General features: G+C 46.5%; 7 protein-coding genes across 7 annotated transcripts; 5 read left to right on the top strand and 2 right to left on the bottom strand.

The window, feature by feature from the left end:
- Positions 1-195: 195 nt before the first annotated feature.
- PCYB_083890 (eukaryotic translation initiation factor 3 subunit 11) lies at positions 196-1,346 on the bottom strand (the record flags this gene model as incomplete). Its single annotated transcript, XM_004222127.1, has 2 exons — positions 1,088-1,346; positions 196-827 (listed from the first exon to the last, which is right to left on the bottom strand). The coding sequence occupies exons 1-2, from the start codon at positions 1,164-1,166 to the stop codon at positions 196-198; spliced, it is 711 nt and encodes a 236-aa protein (XP_004222175.1). The 5' UTR covers positions 1,167-1,346.
- A 1,365-nt stretch (positions 1,347-2,711) lies between these two features.
- On the top strand, positions 2,712-3,281 carry PCYB_083880 (sybindin domain containing protein; the record flags this gene model as incomplete). The annotated part of the gene is made up of 2 exons (XM_004222126.1): positions 2,712-2,762; positions 2,892-3,281. 2 exons carry the CDS (start codon positions 2,712-2,714, stop codon positions 3,279-3,281), a joined length of 441 nt encoding a protein of 146 aa, XP_004222174.1.
- A 326-nt stretch (positions 3,282-3,607) lies between these two features.
- On the top strand, positions 3,608-3,967 carry PCYB_083870 (hypothetical protein; the record flags this gene model as incomplete). The annotated part of the gene is made up of 1 exon (XM_004222125.1): positions 3,608-3,967. A coding segment is annotated over exon 1 (327 nt), but the record flags the coding sequence as incomplete, so codon positions are not given.
- A 2,014-nt stretch (positions 3,968-5,981) lies between these two features.
- On the top strand, positions 5,982-7,762 carry PCYB_083860 (hypothetical protein; the record flags this gene model as incomplete). Its single annotated transcript, XM_004222124.1, has 2 exons — positions 5,982-6,017; positions 6,044-7,762. 2 exons carry the CDS (start codon positions 5,982-5,984, stop codon positions 7,760-7,762), a joined length of 1,755 nt encoding a protein of 584 aa, XP_004222172.1.
- A 901-nt stretch (positions 7,763-8,663) lies between these two features.
- On the top strand, positions 8,664-8,870 carry PCYB_083850 (hypothetical protein; the record flags this gene model as incomplete). The annotated part of the gene is made up of 1 exon (XM_004222123.1): positions 8,664-8,870. The coding sequence occupies one exon, from the start codon at positions 8,664-8,666 to the stop codon at positions 8,868-8,870; it is 207 nt and encodes a 68-aa protein (XP_004222171.1).
- Positions 8,871-10,117: 1,247 nt separating this feature from the next.
- Positions 10,118-12,792, bottom strand: PCYB_083840 (splicing factor; the record flags this gene model as incomplete). The annotated part of the gene is made up of 6 exons (XM_004222122.1): positions 10,118-10,237; positions 10,646-10,724; positions 11,457-11,795; positions 11,971-12,150; positions 12,280-12,342; positions 12,540-12,792. Coding segments are annotated over 6 exons (1,034 nt in total), but the record flags the coding sequence as incomplete, so codon positions are not given.
- A 2,045-nt stretch (positions 12,793-14,837) lies between these two features.
- PCYB_083830 (valine-tRNA ligase) lies at positions 14,838-18,644 on the top strand (the record flags this gene model as incomplete). Its single annotated transcript, XM_004222121.1, has 3 exons — positions 14,838-15,441; positions 15,754-17,230; positions 18,134-18,644. The coding sequence occupies 3 exons, from the start codon at positions 14,838-14,840 to the stop codon at positions 18,642-18,644; spliced, it is 2,592 nt and encodes an 863-aa protein (XP_004222169.1).
- Positions 18,645-19,129: the final 485 nt, after the last annotated feature.

Raw genomic sequence — 19,129 nt, 5'->3', positions numbered from 1 at the left:
TTTAAAAAAAAACGTAAAAAAGGAAGAAAAATTAAAAAAAAAATAAAAAAAAAAAAAAAAAAGAAAGCCGAATGGGGACGAACTTACACATGCGACAAGTCAAACAGGAGGGGTGTATATATGTGAGGTGTACTCCTCACAACATGAGAAGAAACGGAGGAATTTAATTTAACCTCCTATTCATCCCCTTTATCTTCAATTGTTAAGTTTGTTAATGTAAGATAATATATTGTCCTCGTTAAAGTACGTATTGATGCTCTTCTTATTCTGTTGCATCGTTTCTATGTTGCCGTTGGAACAAATTTTCACCTCCTCATCTTTGTGCATAGCCTTTTTAATGGTCCATTTGTTCTCATTTAAAAAATTTTCCAGTTCGTTCATATCGTGGAAATTCAAATAAGCAGCCATGTTTTCAAGAGAAATATTTTCAAAACTTAAAGTAATACAGTTGAGTATGTATTTCCTGATGTTGCAAATAAAATTGTCATGACTTGTCAAGAAGGAGTAGTCACAGCTTCGATTATCCATCCATTGGTTGTTGTTAATGCAACTCCACATTTTAATAAAATGACACTCTTTAATCAAGTCGTACAGATAGACGATACTTCTGATGTGGTCATCATACAGGTTAGGGTTAATGAGACTTAGGTAGGTATTCATGTCTATGTCATTTATGTTATACAGGACACACACGAGGATTTTTTTTATTACAATTTTATCAAAGCAGTGTGGGTACAAACAGAAGAGCCTCAACAGCGTCAGCATCACTTCATTGTCGAAGTATTCGTTGTTTCCGAAGGCGATGTCTACGTAGTCACTCAGGATTTCTGTATTTAAAAGGGGGTGGAATTTGGGGGGGCGTCAAAATGTATTACGTGAAAAAAATGTAGCATATGGTTTGGTAGGGTCCTCCGTTGGGAGGTATCTACCAAACGGGGTGAGGTATCATTAACGATCCTCATCTCTTCACTTTTTTCGCTTCTCCTCTTCAGGTGGTGAACCCTAACGAGTGACCCTCCCCAACGATATAACCACGGGGGATGCACCCAGTCCGAGGTCTCTTCCTTTCCTTCCTCCTGTAACTTACTCAGCTTGGAAGCGTTGAACATCATATGAGGATAAACCTTAATGGCCTGAACCTCCTCGATAATATTTTTCACATCCATGGTTGGTAATTTTCGAACGAGTATATATATGACTCTCCTTTACGGTTAAGTAAAAGGAAAAAAAAAAAAAAAAAAATTCTTCACGGTCAACTCTTCGTAGCAAATATTTTTAAACAAACTTGTCACTTCGTGTTCGCAAAATGGCGAGCGAACGGCGTGCTGCCTTTCGTGGGGCCGTTTTGTAGGTGGGCACTCATCAGCTTGGACGAGTCGGGCTCCTATACAGGGGTAGCTCCTTCAATGTATGCCTAATTCCGCTTGCATTCGCTTGTTACCATGCGTTCTGTCGCAAAGGTCATGCGTTAGGGGGGGGAGAACAAGGCAGAAGAGGGGAATGAGCTATAAAAAAAAAAAAAAAAAAAAAGCGCAAGAGTTACCAAAGCAAAGCAAAAAAAAAAAACATATACGTAAATATATACCATATGTATATATACATCCATATTATACATATACATATTCGCTTGGAGGGTGGGCGCCGCGCCGCGGATTCGCATAATACTTGCTAAACGCGCATGTGTATACTGCCGGCGCGCAGGCGCCCACTATCCAACACCTTTTTCTGTCGGCGCGATAACGTGGCAGTTCATTTGAGAAACACGCCGCGCAGAAATGCATATCGCAGGGAGGAGCAGCTAAAAATGCACGCACGCGAATGCAAAGGAAAGGAAACCATTGCGATGAAGTGTCCCCAATTTATCACCTCCCAGCAAATGCGCTTCGCATAAGGGGAAGCCACATTTTTCCGGCGCCATTTCAAAGCGCGGAGTATTTGCATATCACGTCCCCCCCCCCCCTTTCTTTCCCCCTTGTGCAGCACCGCACCAGCCATCTCGCATGGAGCGATGCATTTTCCCCCTTCCCCCCTTGGCGCACGTATTCATATGACGTATGCAAATGCATACACTTCTTACGAAGAAAGGGAATTTTTTTTTTTTTTTTTTTTTTTTTTTCTAATTTGCTGAAAGCACATTTTTGTGTGAAAAGGAAAGTCGTACGCCCAGCCGTCGGGCCCTGTCACTTCGTTTTGATTCCCTCCCCCCCTTTGTTTGTATATGTATGTAGCACTGATTTCGTTTTATTATTGTGCCTCCACGTTATTGCATTTTTCCCCACCGCGCTGCGCCGCACTGTACAGTACTGTACCACACCGCATCGCATCGCATTTTATTATATATTTTTTTTTTTCCCCCGCGAAAGTGCCGCTCCACTCGGTGGATAAATCGCCACTTAAGGGAAAAAACGGACGTCCAGTCGCACGCCTCCGTGGAGTTCCTTCATGTTTGCTAATAGGCACCCCTGTACCTGCATGCGGGGAAAGAGGGAAGGCATAGACGCAAGCAGAGGAACAGGCGTCACAGTTGGTCACTCGGACAGAGGGGGCTACGCCCAAACAGCCACAAATTGCGCACACGCCGCTTTTACGCAGGACAAAAGTTACTAGGCGAAGCCGCACCCCAAAGGAGGAACAACCAGTGCAGTTTTTTTTTTCTTGCTTCCCAAGATTATCCAGCAACAAGTTAAAGCAACTCGATTAGCAACTGTAAAATGTATTCCCTCTATGTCAACAACCAGCATGGTACGTTAGTTTACGAAAAGGTACGCGATTGAGTCGTTGAAGTGTGACGCCTGCATGTGAGCGCCACGCGAGTTGGAGTGCGCTGGGTGGCTGTCCGCAATTATGCGTGTCCTCCATCTCGCTTCCATCCTGCTTCCTCCCCCCTGCAGCACTTCAGCGACGAAATAAAGCTAAACAGTAATGAAGAGATAAGATTGGCCTCCATGCTGCACGGCATTTCGACCATATCTGAGAAAATCAATGTGCATGCGTCCCCCTTAAATGAATCGAAAAGGAACATTTTCAAGTCACTAGAGAAGAAGGGCATCGAGACAATCGAAGGAGATGGTTTCAAAATCCAGTGTTACGACACGCTGACAGGAATCAAAATTTTCATTGTGCACAAAGATGATCTTAACATCGAAGCGAACACTTATTTGAAAAAGGTTCACGAATTGTATAGCGACATCATTTTGAAGAACCCCTTCTACGACATTGATATGCCTATACGTTCCGCGGTTTTTAACGAGCAAGTCGAGAAGCTCTTCGCCGGCTTGTGAGCTCAGAAGGGAGCTTCGCCCTGGAGTCGGCGCGGGAGCAGATAAGTGGCTAATCAGCTAGGTGGCCAAACGGACAAACGTAGACACCCATTTGGCATACCCACCTACCCGCGCGTGCGAAAATATTATTTTTTCTCCCCTTGGCGAGCTGCACAAAACTGTGCGTAGTACCCACCCCGTGTGAATACCACCCCTTGGGAGCCTACCACGGGAGAATCTGAACGGGCAGCGTCGGCAGAGAGAACGTCTTGAATTGTTACCACCTCAGCACTTTACCGCGTTACCGCTTTATCGCTTTACCGTTTTACCGTCTTACCGCTTTACAGCCATACCACCTCACCCCACCAGAGAGCTAAAATGAACCTCTTCCTTAATGTACTCATTTTGATTGACGCAGCGAGTGTTACGTTTCTCTCAGTAACATTTCTTATGATCAACTTGAATGAAGAAAGTCTGTTACTAAGTAAAGCACACCGAGAAAATGGGAAAAAGGCTCTGGTAGTAGCCATTTTATTGTATGCAGTTTTTTTAATTTTTCTCTTTACATACAAAGCCTACAAAAACAAGCGAAAGCTGTACAACAACTTCTTCATGAAGAAGAGAAATGCGCCCAGATATGTTCAGCTAGCCAGCACTTATTTTTCAGCCACAGACGAGTACGAGCAGTACGAGCTGAGCAAGATTTAGCGTCACCTTAGTTTGTGTGTGTGTTGGGTGGGGGGAGACGAGTGCACACAGCTGTACGTGTTTGCAGCGGTATGCAACATCCATGTGCGAGCTTTTGGCGTCTCTGTAGTTTTTGCAAACCGTTGCATGGCGAACGAAAGAAGTAGGAAAAAAAGTAATTAAAATTAGCAGCCGATCTTAATGTTTTTACTCCCAGTTCAGTCGTACTAGTGGACCCTTTATGTATGCTCTTTTTTGTTTTAATTTTAGCTGATTTTTTTTTTTTTTGCCCATTTTTACAGCTATTTTTACAGTTATTTTTTTTTTTTTACCTGTCCATGTTCATATTTTTTTTTTTTTTTACACCCCTTATTCATATTTTACCTTTTTAAGTAAAATATAACTTTTTTTTTTTTTCACAAATGTTGTAAAAAATGTGTAAATAACAAAATAGCCCTTTTTTTTTTTATCATAATTGGAGCTCGCCACAAGGTAGGGGTTCCCCCTTTTGACATGTTCTATTCTGACGTCATTTCACAATTGCAAATCTGCTCTGGGAACTGGCACTGCGCGCGGATACCTGAGCATACTGTGTGTGTCCTTCCCCTGATAGTAACTTTCAAACAAGTGCGCATTTTTTTCTTCATCATTACGCAATGGGGAGAAATAGCCAAGGTGTTTAATGCCGCAGAAGGTAAAAAAAAGAAAAAAAAGAGAAAAAAAAAAAGAAGGCTTCTTCTCCCTAGGCCGCATAGCATACACCATGTGGTGTTCCTTCCCACTGCCCAAATGGGAAAAGAACACATATGTAATTACCCCCCATGTATGTGTAAATCGTGGCTGAAAACAGAATTGTCACCCGCCGTGTAGCGCGCATAAGTGCATACGTACGTGCGTGCATTTTTAAAGAGTATTTTTTTTTTTTTTTTTTTTTTGTCATCCTTCCCAATTGTTTGTTTCCACGCGAATAAAAACTCGCTTTATTGTGGATCGAATGATCTCCTCACTGGAGATTCTTTACCGTTCAAGTATCTTCTCCCGTGCGGACGTACGATATGCAGTTGCATGGGCAGAGTTCCTCCCCTTTGTAATTTTACTATATTTTATTTATTATTATTATTATTATTATTGTTTTTTTTTTTTTTGTTGTGCTCCTTGCGTTTCCGGGGGAAATTCCCAGATTGGTTTTCACGCACAAAGGGTGGGCACCCCGCGTGAGTGGCAAATTCTCCGCTCTGTGAGCGCGGCTGCTCGGCAAGGTGCATGCTATGCTGTGCTATGCGCGCATGTACTCATGTACGCATATACGCATGTACGCATGTTCATACGTATGCACACCAACCCGCGTGAACTCACGAACGCGTTAACCGCGGAGAGATGCGCTCCCCCTGGGACGGCAAAAGAGAAGCAACAAAAAACAAAAGATGAAGATGCTCGAGCTGAACTACTACCATGGAGAGATATTCGAAAAGTACAAAATCAACAGCGTACTGTCGGCACTGGTAGACAAGCACAAGCTGCAAAATGAAAGCATCGACTTTAACGAACTGAGTAACAGGAAGAACAACTACAGCATAATGGCCCTCTTGGGAAGCCAAATCAAAAATTTTAACGACGATGTATACAAAGACATCGACACGAATGATATCATCTTAGCTCTCTCCAAGTTGAAACAAATCGACGAACAAATCACCATAAACGAAAGTCACAACAAAGACTACATTTTGGAGATGGCAGAGCAAATGTACTATGAGTACTCCCAGAAGGGACTCATCAGCAATGAAAATTCTTTTCATTTAAATGACAAGGAAAACTTCATCAACGTGAACTTGCAACTAATGAATGAAATTAACGCAGGGATTAGGAATTACCAAAACAAGATCCCATATTTACGTTCCTATTGGGACGAAAAATACCCGAGGGGGGGGGATGCTTTACTTCCTGTCGGGGGAGCTACACACCATAATGGAGACGCTGATAATTACAACACCTCTGGGTTGATTGAACGGGAGGATTATTACAGCGTGAAGCAAAATGAGCATGCGGATGATAGAGGGAGAAATCTGTTGGGTAAAAATACCTACCCGAGTAGCAAGAACAGCCAAGTGTTTGCGAACAGGACTGATGAGCACGACCCGGTGGATGAATTGGGTCCAAACGGGGATGACAGCCATGTGGGAGTTGTCCGTGGAGGGAATGCCGCAGAGTATGGAGCCGAAAAGGGCCTCTGTAATGCCGGTGGTAATGGAAAGAGCAACCTGTATCAGTACCGAAAGGAGGCGACGAACAGCACCTACTGCAACAGCGTCGAAAATGTGAATGGCCCAAGCGGGGCAAGCAGGAGGAGCAGCCTGAACTTCCTTGGCGAAGAGGACGGCGACGGTACCCATATCGGGGTTGACCATGTTAGCGGCATTAATGATGACCGTGGTGAGCGCCTAGGCGAACGAAGTACGAGGAACACCAGCAACCATCGAAGGAGAAGCAGCCTCAGCAACGCGACGCGTTATCACCAGGGGGAACAGGCTTTGCTCAGAGACCCAGCGAAAGGACCCTATTTGAAGAGGGAGATGGGACTGGCTAGACCATCTGGGCGTACGAGCCAAGCCAGAAAAACAGGGCAATACGAACGAGAGGGAGAAGACAATAGCTTGACCGAAAATAACCGCAGAAATAGTGCCCTCAGCAGTGCGCAGGATTTAGGCATAGCAATGGAGAATGAGCCAACAACACACAGGAGGAGAAGTTTTTACGATGCGGAGCACGCCAATAGAATCAACTCGAACATGTGGGGCCACCGACATACGAGGGCCCATGCAAGTGGAAGCGGCAAAGGGAGATTTGAAAAAAATGGTGATCTTCTACGCAAGGAGGATTTAAACTACTACGGAAGTGAGTCGAAGCGAGCCATGAGTAATGTTAACAGCATTATGGGTGCATACCACGCTGGGGGGAATCTACCTAGGGGGAAATTAACTGCGCATAGCAATATTTTCACCAAAGAGGGCCTTAACAGCAATGGCCGCCATGGGAGCAACGCCCCAAACGGTGTCCTCGAAAATATTGACAAGGCCGAACAAGAAATCGTGAACAACCATTTGAAGAATTCGCTAATACAGAACGAATACGTCGCGCGGAGGATGAGCTCTATCCTGCTAAACCCAACCATGCCACAGAAGGAAATCTTTAACAACAGAGTTGTTCCCATGTATGACCAGCATGTTCAGCAAAGTGTAACAAAATTTGTTCCGAGGAATCCATCGAATGGTAATAACTACACAGGGGACCTTTCTTTGCAGAAGTACAGCACACTTGGTCAGAGAAAGAATTACACCGCCGATACGAACAACAACAGTAGCTTCATCGTAAGTAGCAGCGTCAACAAGAATAACACGTCTGAGGAGGACTCCATCATTCATGTGATTGGAGGCGGAGGGGCGGACCATGAGAATAAGCAGTTCGTTGTGAGACCTAGAAATAGCTTCCTCATGAGGGAGAGAAACATGCACTTCAACTCTGTGGAGCGAAATAACAGCTCTAACACGCCGCTAATCAATATGGACAGTGTGAGTAACTTCTCGCGAAACGTGCCGAAATCGATTGAATCGAACTTAAACATGTACACAAATAAGCACTCACGGGCGTTGGACATAAACGACCTGAACAGCAATACCAGTCGAAACTACGTGAACAGTTCGAACAGCTTCAAAAGCGATTTCACAGCAATGCGTGAAAACTACGCCAAGATGCTGGATCGCTCTAAGTCGCTCACGTCGCAGATTTATCGGGCGCCCGTTGCACAGAGGTACATGTAGGGGGAGAGGGGGGTCGAAGAGACTCGTCCCTTTTTTTCACTTCCTACCCATTCAGCGCCGCTAACGGTGGCACCGTCCTGGTTGAGGGGCACCGCAAAGGGCAAAACCCTTTTGCGCCTTGAGCCAGGTCACGCGCATTTAAGAACACTTCTGTGCGCCCTTTTTTTTGCGCCCTTTTTTGCTCCTTTTTTTTGTTTTTTTTTTTTTTTTTCGAATGGCCCCACAGCACAAAATGGGGTAAGGCGTGGACACCATTTGGACAGCGCACGGACAAACAACAACGACGAAAAGATGTCCAAATGCGTCAACGTCACGCTGCGTTTGCCGTAGTGGAAAATTCTGCACAACTGCTGATCTGGCTTTTTTTTTTTTTCCCCCGGGCGATTTACTGACCATTTGGCTAGTTGCTCCCCCTGGGCTGCTACCAAATGGGCACGTCCTCTTTAATTTGTCCCCCCAAATTATGAACGTTCATAAAAAAAAGCAAAAAAGATATTGCCGGCAAGATGATTTTGCAGAATTTTGTTGGCTGGGCTAGCCAAAATGCATGCCGAAAAAAAAAAAAAAAAAAAAAATGAGAACGGAAAAATGGCTTACTCCTATGGGGTAACAAAAAATGCCGAGTTTTTTTTAGACCACTGGAAAGACATCTGTTGAGCAAATCTTTAAGTAGTCCATATTTTTGCTCAATTTATTACGCCTTTTATTTTGTTTTATTTTGTTTTTTTATTTATTTATTATTATTTTTTTTTTTTTTTTTCCTTTGCAAAGAACAAAAGTGCGAAGCGTTGCGCTGCCACTCGTAGCGAAGAAAAGAGGCACCGATTTGGAGCCCTTTGGGAAAAAGCCCACAAGGCGCTTATATTCACACAAACCTTGCACCACCTCGCTCTGGTTAACAATGCTGAACTCCGATTTTGGGAAGCCCCAAGATGACGTGGCAGTGTATGAGTACACAGACATCCCAATGCACGTGTCCTTGTCCTCGTACGTTTATAAATTTAAGCCATGGAACAACGACACGCGTTGTTTATACCCCCCCGAGAAGATGCAGAAAGAAATAGACGACCTAAATTTGCTAATGAAGTCAATGGTTCCATGGTCATAATTTATTTCTATAAATTGTTTCACCTTCGTAGAGGGGAACATAACCATTTGCGAAACAGTTCGCAAGCTTCTACCCGTTTGTGACACGCACATGATGGTTCGCTCATCTGCTAACACCTACGTACGCTACATATGTACATGTATATGTGTATATGCACATGTATATGTATATATGTATGTTCATACATATGCCCCCCCGCTGTTTGCCTTCTCCGCCGCAGGACCTCCACCCTGTTCATGTCGACCATTTCGTACAACCTGATGTTCATAGGCTTCTGTGGACTCATCATATTCTATCACTTCAAAAAAGACTTGGATACTTCCTTTGTATTTGCATGGATCTTTTTAGGGTCCTTTGTACACTACTTCATAAGCATAGTGTTCAGGTACTTAATAACGAAGTCTGTGATTATATCGGTGGAATCCAGGATAAAGAAACTAAACGAGAAGTACGACAACGAGAAAATCTATTTTAAGTTAATTAATTTAAGTACCTTTGGATTCAAGTATTTAAAATTTCACTGGGGTTACAACAACACTGTGTACTATTCGCTGCGCGTTGTGTACAAGTACTGCGTAATAATATGAGTTAGGCAAAGGCGTGTGGGGGGAGGGGGGAAAAAATGAAGCATACAAAATGGAATAAAGTTTGGCAAATTTTTTCGTCCCACCCCTTCCCCCACGATGCTCCACCTTCCGTGTGTTTAAAGTGCAAGGGGGGAAGCACAATGGGAAGAGAAGAAAAGAAAGAATAAAAAGGAGAGGAAAAAAGGGAGGAAAAAAAGAGAGGAAAAAAATTAAGCAACTGGGAAAGGTTACCCACTTGGCTAATCCCATTTCTGTCTACTCTGTCCACTCTGTCCATTTATTTCACTTTCGCCATTTTTTCGCTTTCTCCATTTTTTTCATGTTCACCATTTTTCTCCTTTGCCATTTTTCCCCCTTTCAAACAAACGGGTCACACTAAAAAATGTCATTTGCCGAAGCTGCACACACGGCTTGGGAGAAACGGCTGCGGGGCGCGTCGCGTGGGGGAGGTGCAGGCAGAGATGCAGCAGTGTACGCGTCACCCCCCCCGTGTTCCTCAGGCTGCCATTTGCTTCTTCACGCATGGACCGAGTTCCTTTTGGAGAAAAAATTAAAGTTATCTCCTTTAACTGCACACTGTTGAGTACTGCAACCCTGGTGGCACATCTTTTGTTGGCAATGCCGTGCCACCCACAAGCACGTCACCCCAAAACGCTTTACCCATTATCACTCTCGGAGGGAGACCAAGCCCGAAGACCCTTTTTCATACTGTTGTAGCTTTTCCTTTTCATTATGCTGTGAATTTCTTTCGCGTTGGAATCTTTGGACGATTTTCGGGTACTGATAAGGGAGTGGGGAAATGGGAAAGGATTTATCTCGCAAAACGGTCGTTGCGCGAACGGAGCGGAATGAAAAAAAAAAAGGGGAAACAAAAAAAGGGAGGAATAAATAAATGACAATTGGGGGGAATCCCCCCCCAAACTCCTCTCTTCTCTGGGCTTTTCAACGTGAGAAGTGGAAGAATAAAAAAAAAAAAAAAAAATGAAGGACTGCCTAGCTGAGGTGACGTGAATGCTTTTTCTGTTCCACTCGTAAACTACTTCGCGGCGGGGCGGCATGGACATAGCAGCGCAACATAGTAGTACCGTACGGGCGCAACGGCGCAATGCGGTACAACGGTACGACGTAGCTCAACGGGGAACGGCTAGCGGACGCCGCGAACCGCTCAAAATATAGCTTAATTTCTACCTGTCGTCGTCAAACTCTTTCACAGAGCCTCTACCATTCGCCGTGTCCAACTCTCTTCGATGCTTATGCTTTACCGTTCCTGCGGACGAAGGTGAAAGGGAGGCGGACGAGCTGCTTCTTCCATCCGACTTCGTTGCACTGAAACTTCTCCGGGGTCGTTCATGCTTACCTCGTCCTCCCCTCGTTGCATAGCCCCTCTCGACGCTGCTTTTGCTGCTTCTGCTGCTGCTGCTGGATGCAGTGCTTGACTTGGCGTTGGAGGGCGTCTCGCTCGATTGCCTTCTGCGTTCCCTGCGCCACCTCCTTATGTCCGGGCTTCGCTCCCTACCTCGGCTTCGATCCCTACCTCGGCTTCGATCCCTACCTCGGCTTCGATCCCTATATCGGCTTTGTTCCCTATCTCTGCTTCGCTCCCTACCTCGGCTTCGATCCCTATCTCGGCTTCGCTCCCTATCTAGGTGCCTTCCTCTGTCTCTATGCCTCTTTCTTCCTCTGCTTCTATCCCTTCCTCGGCTTCTTTCCCTTCCCCGACTTCTATCCCTTCCTCGGCTTCTACCCCTTCCTCGGCTTCTATCCCTTCCTCGGCTTCTATCCCTGCCTCTGCCCCTCTCCCTGTCGCGGCTACTCCCCCGATCTCGCCTTCTCCTCCTTTCTTTGTGCAGATCCCGTTTCCCTCTGTGCCTGTCACTGCTGCGCTCACGACTAGAACTACTTACATCAACACTTGACATATGTTTATGATTTTTTTTTTTTTTTTTTTTAGACTCCTCCGTTGGTTCATCCGAAGAGGAGTCATCAATACAGCTCGGACCGTCCGGGTCGTCCCGCTCCTCCTCGTCTCCACCATTGGACGTGTCTTCATCACTGTGATGCTTTTCCCTATTTACATATATTTTATTTTTCCTCCTTTTGTACTTTGAGTGTTTGTCTAACTCGCTGGTGGACCGAGACGATTCGGGAGTAGAACATCTAGTTGGTTTCTTCCTCCTCCTGTTGTGGATGTGGTCACTACGCTTGGGCGAGTCGCCATCAATCTGTTTGCTCCGGTCCTGCGGCCTTCCCTTTGGGTCCTGCGGCCTCCCATTTGGGTCATCCGTTTTTCCATTGGCATTTTTTTCCACTGGGGTGGGGTCTTTCTGATTTGTATTTTCTGCAAGGGGGAAAGGAAAAAGCGATTATCAGGGGAGAAGCCGTTATCAGGAGAGTAGCCGTTATCAGGAGAGTAGCGGCTATCAGGAGAGAAGCGGCTATCAGGAGAGAAGCGGTTGACACATGCGTGGACGTAAGAGTAGCCTCGGTGGCTTCTTCCATTTTGCTTCACGTACCTGTGTATATACTCCTCAAATTTTGTATGTTCCTCTGCAGGAGCTCATTCTCCTTTCTGACTTGCTCAATTTCGATTCTTTTCGCTTCCATTTCGGATTCCACAATTTGCATCTCATTCTGCTCGTTCGAAATGAGAAGTTCCAGTAGTTCTTGGAGGAAGACTTCACTTTTTTTGTTTCCTGCGCAGGGGGGGTAAGCGGTAACGGGGTAAGCGGTAGAGGGGGGGCGTTGTTGATAGAGCACGTGCAGCGGGGTCACTCCCATGGTTACCCCGTTGATGTGGAATTATTATCACCACGGCGCCTTACCAATAAAACCGGTCAGATTTATTTTCAGCCTCTTCGAATTTAGGAAATTTTCGCTCTCGTCGTCTGTCGAGGGGAGGAATGGATTAGCAAAGGGTGGTATGCAGAATGGGCTATCAAGGGGTAGCACGTAGCATGTGCTATCAAAGAGTAGCACATAGCATGGTCTAGCAATGGGTAGCATGCACCGTAGACTACCATTCGGTAGCACGCGCGAGTTGACGCTTCCAATCACGCACGCCGCGTTGGAGAGGGAGTTTTACCGATGCCCTCCTGGTCGAGCCTCAACTGAGAGACACAGTACTCATACAGTATATCATCCTCAAAGCCTAAAATTTCGATGAGCCTTTTGTGAATCCATTTGCCTACCACATCTAAGTTGATCTTAGTGAGGTCAATCTTTTGGTTGTAAATTTCAGGCCAGGTCATTTTTTCGATTAACTTTTTTTCCTTATCCCCAAAGTAGGGCGTCTGCTCCGTGTTCGTGCCTTTGTAGAATCCACCTGCGCCCCTCATTGTTCCTTTCTCGATGCGGTTGCGTGGAGCTATCCGGGTACGGACCTGTAGTATTGATGGCCCCCTCTAATCGTTTCGATCCACCTCCTTTTTAAGTCCACCGTTTATGCGCCGCTGACCTGGTTACTATGGTGAACCAATCAAGTGACGTCTCTTGGCGGCCACGATGGGCAAGGTAAAGCTGCTTCTCCCCCTGGGGAAAATCCTACGTGCTTCGCACAGGGGCGTTCCTTCCTGCGGCCCTGCTGCCTGATGCCTACTTCCCTGCTGCCTGCTGCCTGCTGCCTACTTCCCTGCTGCTTGCTGCTTATATCCCGTGGGCATAGATGTATGCCCTGACATACGCACAAGAAAATGAGATGGAAACTGTCGGGTAGAAGTGGGGGGTTTTCTTCACCCTCTGCATTGGATAGGCCTTTTTCGAATCGCCCTTAATAGGGACACGTAACTGATACAGCTTGGCAAGGGTTATCTTATCTCGGGAGGCTGCGGGCGGGGAGACGTTCAGCTTGGGGGGTTTTCTTCCACTCGTTTTATACCATAGGTCCTGCTCTTTATGTGTACATATATGGCATTTGCCGTTTCTGCCGTTTCTGCCGTTTCTGCCGTTTCTGCGGTTTCTGCTTCTTCTTTTTTTGCTTCTTTATTTTTTTTCCTTTTATTTTTTTTTATTTCCTAATCTAGCGAGTCTCTCTCCCCCTTGGGGTGTCGAATCACGTGAATTCGCCAGCCAAGCGGAAAAGAAGAAAAAAAGAAACGAAACAAAGAAGTAGGTAGTATGCATACTCCCGCGGAGGTGTTCCCATGAACGAGGTTTCTAACCACTTCGCTAATCACGCATCCCAAGTGCTTATACAACGAACAGGAGAAGAAGCAGTTTTATATTTTATACCACTGGCGGGCAGGTAGCTCTACCTGTTTTTTTTTTTTTTTTACGCATAGGAGGAACGGAAAAAAAAAATACCGCTTAACGCGATAAACGAGCGAACTGCGACAAATGCTTACGTCACGGTGGGCGCACCACGTTTCGCTTTTCTATACGTCCCGCGCGCCATGTATGTTGCAATTACGCACAATTCGGGGGATGTTTAATGGGGCAATCCTATCGGAGAGGCTACCCAACCCCACGCCTTCCTGCTTCCCCGGCGCAGTGAGAGGGAACAAAAAAAAGGCGGGAAGCAGATCTAACAAGGCACAAAACGTAGTCACCTTTTTTCCATCCTCAACTGAGGAGTAAAGCAGCAGAAGAAAAGCGAACGTACCCTTATACGTATGTTCATTTAGGGAAGGACAAAACGGTCGGACCAACAACCTGATTGGTCTTATCCCTGGAAGACCCCCTTTTGGAAACTGAGTGGGTGTAGGGATGGGGTGAAGTAGATAGGTAGGCCTCGCCATATGCCCCTTTGGGAACCTCCTCCCACCCATGTGATTGCTTTTACTTCCCTTCCACACGGCTGCCCCCCAGGGTGTTTCTCCTTGAACATACACACCCGTTGAAGGGAAAGGGAGAAAAAAGGGAAAAACAGATTTACAGTTAGCACAAATTTGCAAAGGGGGGAAGAAGTGTGAGTGGTGTCACGATTGAAATGCTTCTTTTGGGGAGACGTTAAGAGGTACCTACCTACCCCATTCACCGGGATGAAAGCGCTGCTGCCCCACCTGTGCATTGTGCACCTGTGCCTGAGCCCTTCACCGGTGGAGGGGCACACCCGAAGGGGACTTCCAACCGGAGCAAGCCTATCTCCACAGGGAGGAGAAATACGCCCCCCCCCTCCTCCTGTCCCTGTGGTGGTGCCTAATCGTGTTCTGAGAATTAGGTATGTTGGAACTAAACCTAGTTGTTGTAGACGACCAAGCGAATGCCCCCCGGTTGTCTCATGTGATGACTCCACCACAAGTGAGCAAGAGAGCAAAAGGGGAAGACCCCCTCACCAGGGTGTACTCCACTTTGTTGAAGGCATCTCTATCGGAGTGTCTCCCCTTTCACAACAACTCGGTGTAGCAACCGCAGGAGGAAGAAGAAAAAAAAAAAATCTTCACCCATGCATAAAACAGTGGAAGAGAAGCGGTTATCCTCCCTACGTTTATCACCACAGCATGTACTAGACCCCCGGACGACCTGCAAAAATGAATCGATATTTACAACAGTCACACTAGGCACGCTAAATGGAGCTGCAAAAAGGACGGGGGACCTACTGGAACAGCTTTACCAAAAGGGAGAAGCGAAGAGAAGTCCCGTTCCCAAGTATGCCTTTTTTAAAAACACAGATAGAGGCACAAACGGCTTGTTAGGTTTAGAAAAAATTTACAGGATAGCGACAAGAAGGAGGTGGAACACCACCCCCCCTTGGAGTTCACTCCTGCAGGAAGGTCACTTAAATAAGTATGTTAGCCAAATAGAAGAACTTAACGGATTATACAGCGAAGAACTAATGGCCACTATGTATGCCATGAAGGAGAGAGAAGAAAAGAGGTACTTAGATCGGTTCAGTCCTTCACAGTATGCCAATGCATTTATTTGTTTATTTCCCCCACCCAATTTGTCAGGAGAGTTACACGCTGGACACTACTTCAACTTTGTTCAGCTCCACGTCCTTTTGCTTTTCAGTAGGCACATCTGGTCCAGGTTCTCCCTGGCGCTGTACGGTAAGGTGACTTCAGGGGGGTAGGCAGGGAGGGAGGCAGGAGGCAGGGAGAGGTGTCTCTGCGCGGAAGGAGCTGCGCCATCTGCAAATGAGCTTCTCCTAACCATCTTTGCGGTGCCATCTCCATATGAGCCTCTCCTAACCGTCTTTGCCACGTCCACTCCATATGAGCCTCTCCTAACCGTCTTTGCCACGTCCACTCCATATGAGCCTCTCCTAACCGTCTTTGCCGCGTCAACTCCAAATGAGCCTCTCCTAACCGTCTTTGCCGCGTCAACTCCTTATGACCTTCTCCTAACCACCCCTACCACAGGCGCAGACCACGGAGGACTGAGCGCGCACGCCGCGTTCTCCAGAATGGCCAACCCAAAGTGGACCAAAGAAAAATACATAAGCGAAATAAATCAGTGGCAGGAAAAGCTAAAGGAAAAAATACTCACATGTATGCAAAAAATGAACATCGTAGTGGACAGGAACCGATTTTACAACACCATGGATGAAAATATGAAAAAATTTGTCGCTTGTATTTTTCAAACACTGTATAGGAACGACTTCATTGTGAAGAAGCTTTACCCTGTGTATTATTGCCCCCGATTGGGAACCATCGTTTCTAAGTTGGACGTAGAATTCAGGGAGGCACTCCGGCCACAATGGAGGGTAACACTACGTCTGGTGGATAGTGGAGAAGAATCACACGTAGACACATCGAGTGACTCCCCCCATGGGGATAATACCTCTCCACGGGAGAAACCAAAACACAGAGTAGTAGGGGAACTGCTCAACTGTAAATATCCAAAGAATTCGCATCAAACGGATGAGGTGAAGTTTTTCCCACAAAAATTTTCCCATTTTTTTTACTTAAAAAGTACACATGATGTGTCACCTCAAGTTACCTCAACCAATTACATCAATGTCGAAGTCTCCAATTTGGAAGACTTAAAAAGACTGGTTGCTATTTTGCATTTTTCTCCAAAGAAGGAGAAGAACTATGGGGGCAAGTATGCCTTGTTGCCTCTTCTAAACAAGGGAGTACCTGTGATATGTGCCAACGAGAGGAACGTCCGACCCCTCCTGGGAAGTAGGAACATGCAAGGGGGAAGTGTGCATGAACTGAGTCAAGGAGCAAGCACTGGAGATGTATTCATCCCGGTTTTTTCTAAGAAGGAGGACTATAACCACTATGCGAATGGGAGAAGTTACATAGATCAGCCAGAGCCATCACATTGCGCCAAAGGAGAGAAACATACCTTGCGTAAGGAGACAGAAAACTGGCAAGCGGAGCAGGGACTGGTCCCACTTGTGGAACACCTGCTGGAGAGTGGCCTCGCCAAAGAGGTAACCCCGCGGGAGACGCAACTGAAGTGTGCCTTTTATAAAAATAACGAGTGTGTGCTCACTCTGGCGGAACAGTGGTGCCTGCACTATGACAAGCTGAGCAAAATATTTTTTGATGGCCCACATGGAGGGGAGAAAAAAAACTACCGAATAATTCCTTCCAAATATGGGGACTACTTCACAGGAGCGTTTCCCCCCCCCAGTGAGTGGACGTTAAGCAGGCAGGTCCCCTACGGGCACCCAGTGCCGCTATTTAAGTATGCGCCTCCCGAGGGGGGGGCACAGAAAGAGGCCCCCTTGGTAGGAGGGGGAGACCCCCTTTTGGGACACTCCTGCTACGTGTACGGCAACGACGTGGACGAAGCGTACCACCGTTTATCCAAGTCGGAGCTATTCCAACGTAGCCAAGTCAGGAGGGAGCTTCTAAAACGGGAGGACGACGTGCTGGATAACTGGTTTTCGTCGTGCCTGTACCCCTTACACTGCATTAAGGAGTTGGGGGTTGATTTGCCCCACTTCCTTCGGGTCAGGAAAAGCCTGGTGGACCTCCTCCTCACAGGGAAGGACATTCTGCAGCCGTGGGTGGTGCGCAGCTTCGTGCTGCTGCACTATGTGATGGGGCGTTTGGGGGAAGACGAAGACCCCGAGGGGAAGAGCCTCCCAAACAGCAGCCAAGACGGCAGCCAAGACAGCAGCCAAGACAGCAGCCAAAACAGCAGCCAAAGCAGCCACCCAAACAGCAGCCAAAAGAGCCCCCCAAACAAGCACTTCAACTGTGCACCCCCGCCTCTCTCGGGCACCGTCAAGTTCCACGGCCTCTTAAAAGACCAAGCGGGTAGAAAAATCAGCAAAAGCGAAACAAACGCAACCTACTACGACAGCCTCGTGCGGGGAGCGAACGTGGACCAAGTGAGGCTATCCTTCTGCTTTATCCAAAGAGACACAGAGGATGTACACCTAAGTGAAAACACCAACCGGAAGAGCAGCAAATTTTTGGCAAAGTTATGGAGCATCGCAAAATATATTAAAGGGAAGTACCCCCCCCAGGCGTACCAACAACAAATGGAGAGATGGTCCTTATCCACCAAGTCTAACCCTAATCTTATCATACTTACTCATTTAGAGAAGGGTCCCCATCCGAGGATCTCCAACCTAGGTACCTTTCGCAGGTACCTCCAGATGGTGAATTCAGTTCTATGCGAGATGAAAAATTACAACGTCGGGAGGAGCATAAACATCATTTTCAACTACGTCATGAATATTTTTTCCAAATTTTATTTGACTCTCCATTCTCGTGGATACTTCAACGATGGAGAAGACCAACTGGGTACCAACTACCTACCTGTTTATATCTTTAGGGGTATACTAAAAATTATTTATCCCTTCGTTCCACATATAGCAGAAATGATTTTCATTAGGCTTTTTCCAAAGGAGCATATCAACAGGGTTGGAAAAAGCCAAGCACTACTCCATGTGTGCACTCCGCTGTCCAGCAACTACGATTTGATGAAGAATGAGATGCTTCCACAACTTGGGGAGAAGTCCTCCCTTGACAAGGCATTCGATACGTTCATGCAGATCTATTCCCTCCTGGCGAAGTACAAAAAGGGGAACTACTCCCACCAGGGATGCACCTTCCATGTGTACCTCAAGCAGAATGGCGAAGATGAAGATGGTGTACCAATCGAGTACTTCAAAAATGAGGAAGCCTTTTTGGAGAAATCGCTCGGCGTGAATGTTCGATTTTTACTTGGTCGTGAACCTGGGTTGGAGGGACACTCCCCTGCTCATCCGCGTACCACATGGCAAAGACAAATATTGCATGACGGCCCATCCTTCACCATTAAGGTTGGGGAGGTACCGCCCTAGGCGCCCCGAGAGTTCATCCTGACGTGGTGACGCGGTTACGCCGTTACGCGGTTACGCGGTTACGCGGTGATGTGCTGACATGTTGACGTGCTGACGTGCTGACGTGCTGACGCGGCGACGCGCCTTTTTTTCGTCCCCCCTCTGAGGAGCAACTTAATTACACTTTTTAATTCCGTGCGCGGTGTCCGTTCGCATCCCTTAAAAATGAGATGCTGTGGAAGCGTGGTAGGGGGTAAAGAAAAAAAAGACATAAAATAATACCCCCAAAGTATGCGCAAAGCAAGCGCAGCGTATACGAAAAATAAAACGCAGGGGCAAACAAATGGTACGCCGGGACGGCAGCAGCAATGCGCGCGTGGTCAAACTGGTAACGTAAAAAAAGGTTGGCAAAACGGGCAGACAGAATAGGGAGGAAAAAAAAGGGGGTAAAATGAAGCAAAAATTGTCATTTTTTTTTTTTTTCTTTCTTTCTTCCTTTTTGAGGT

This window comes from Plasmodium cynomolgi, chromosome 8, assembly GCF_000321355.1.
Source record: "Plasmodium cynomolgi strain B DNA, chromosome 8, whole genome shotgun sequence".
NCBI classification, from domain to species: Eukaryota; Apicomplexa; class Aconoidasida; order Haemosporida; family Plasmodiidae; genus Plasmodium; species Plasmodium cynomolgi.
The sequence above is the reverse complement of the archived record's forward strand: the minus strand, read 5'-3'. Positions and strand labels throughout refer to the sequence as shown.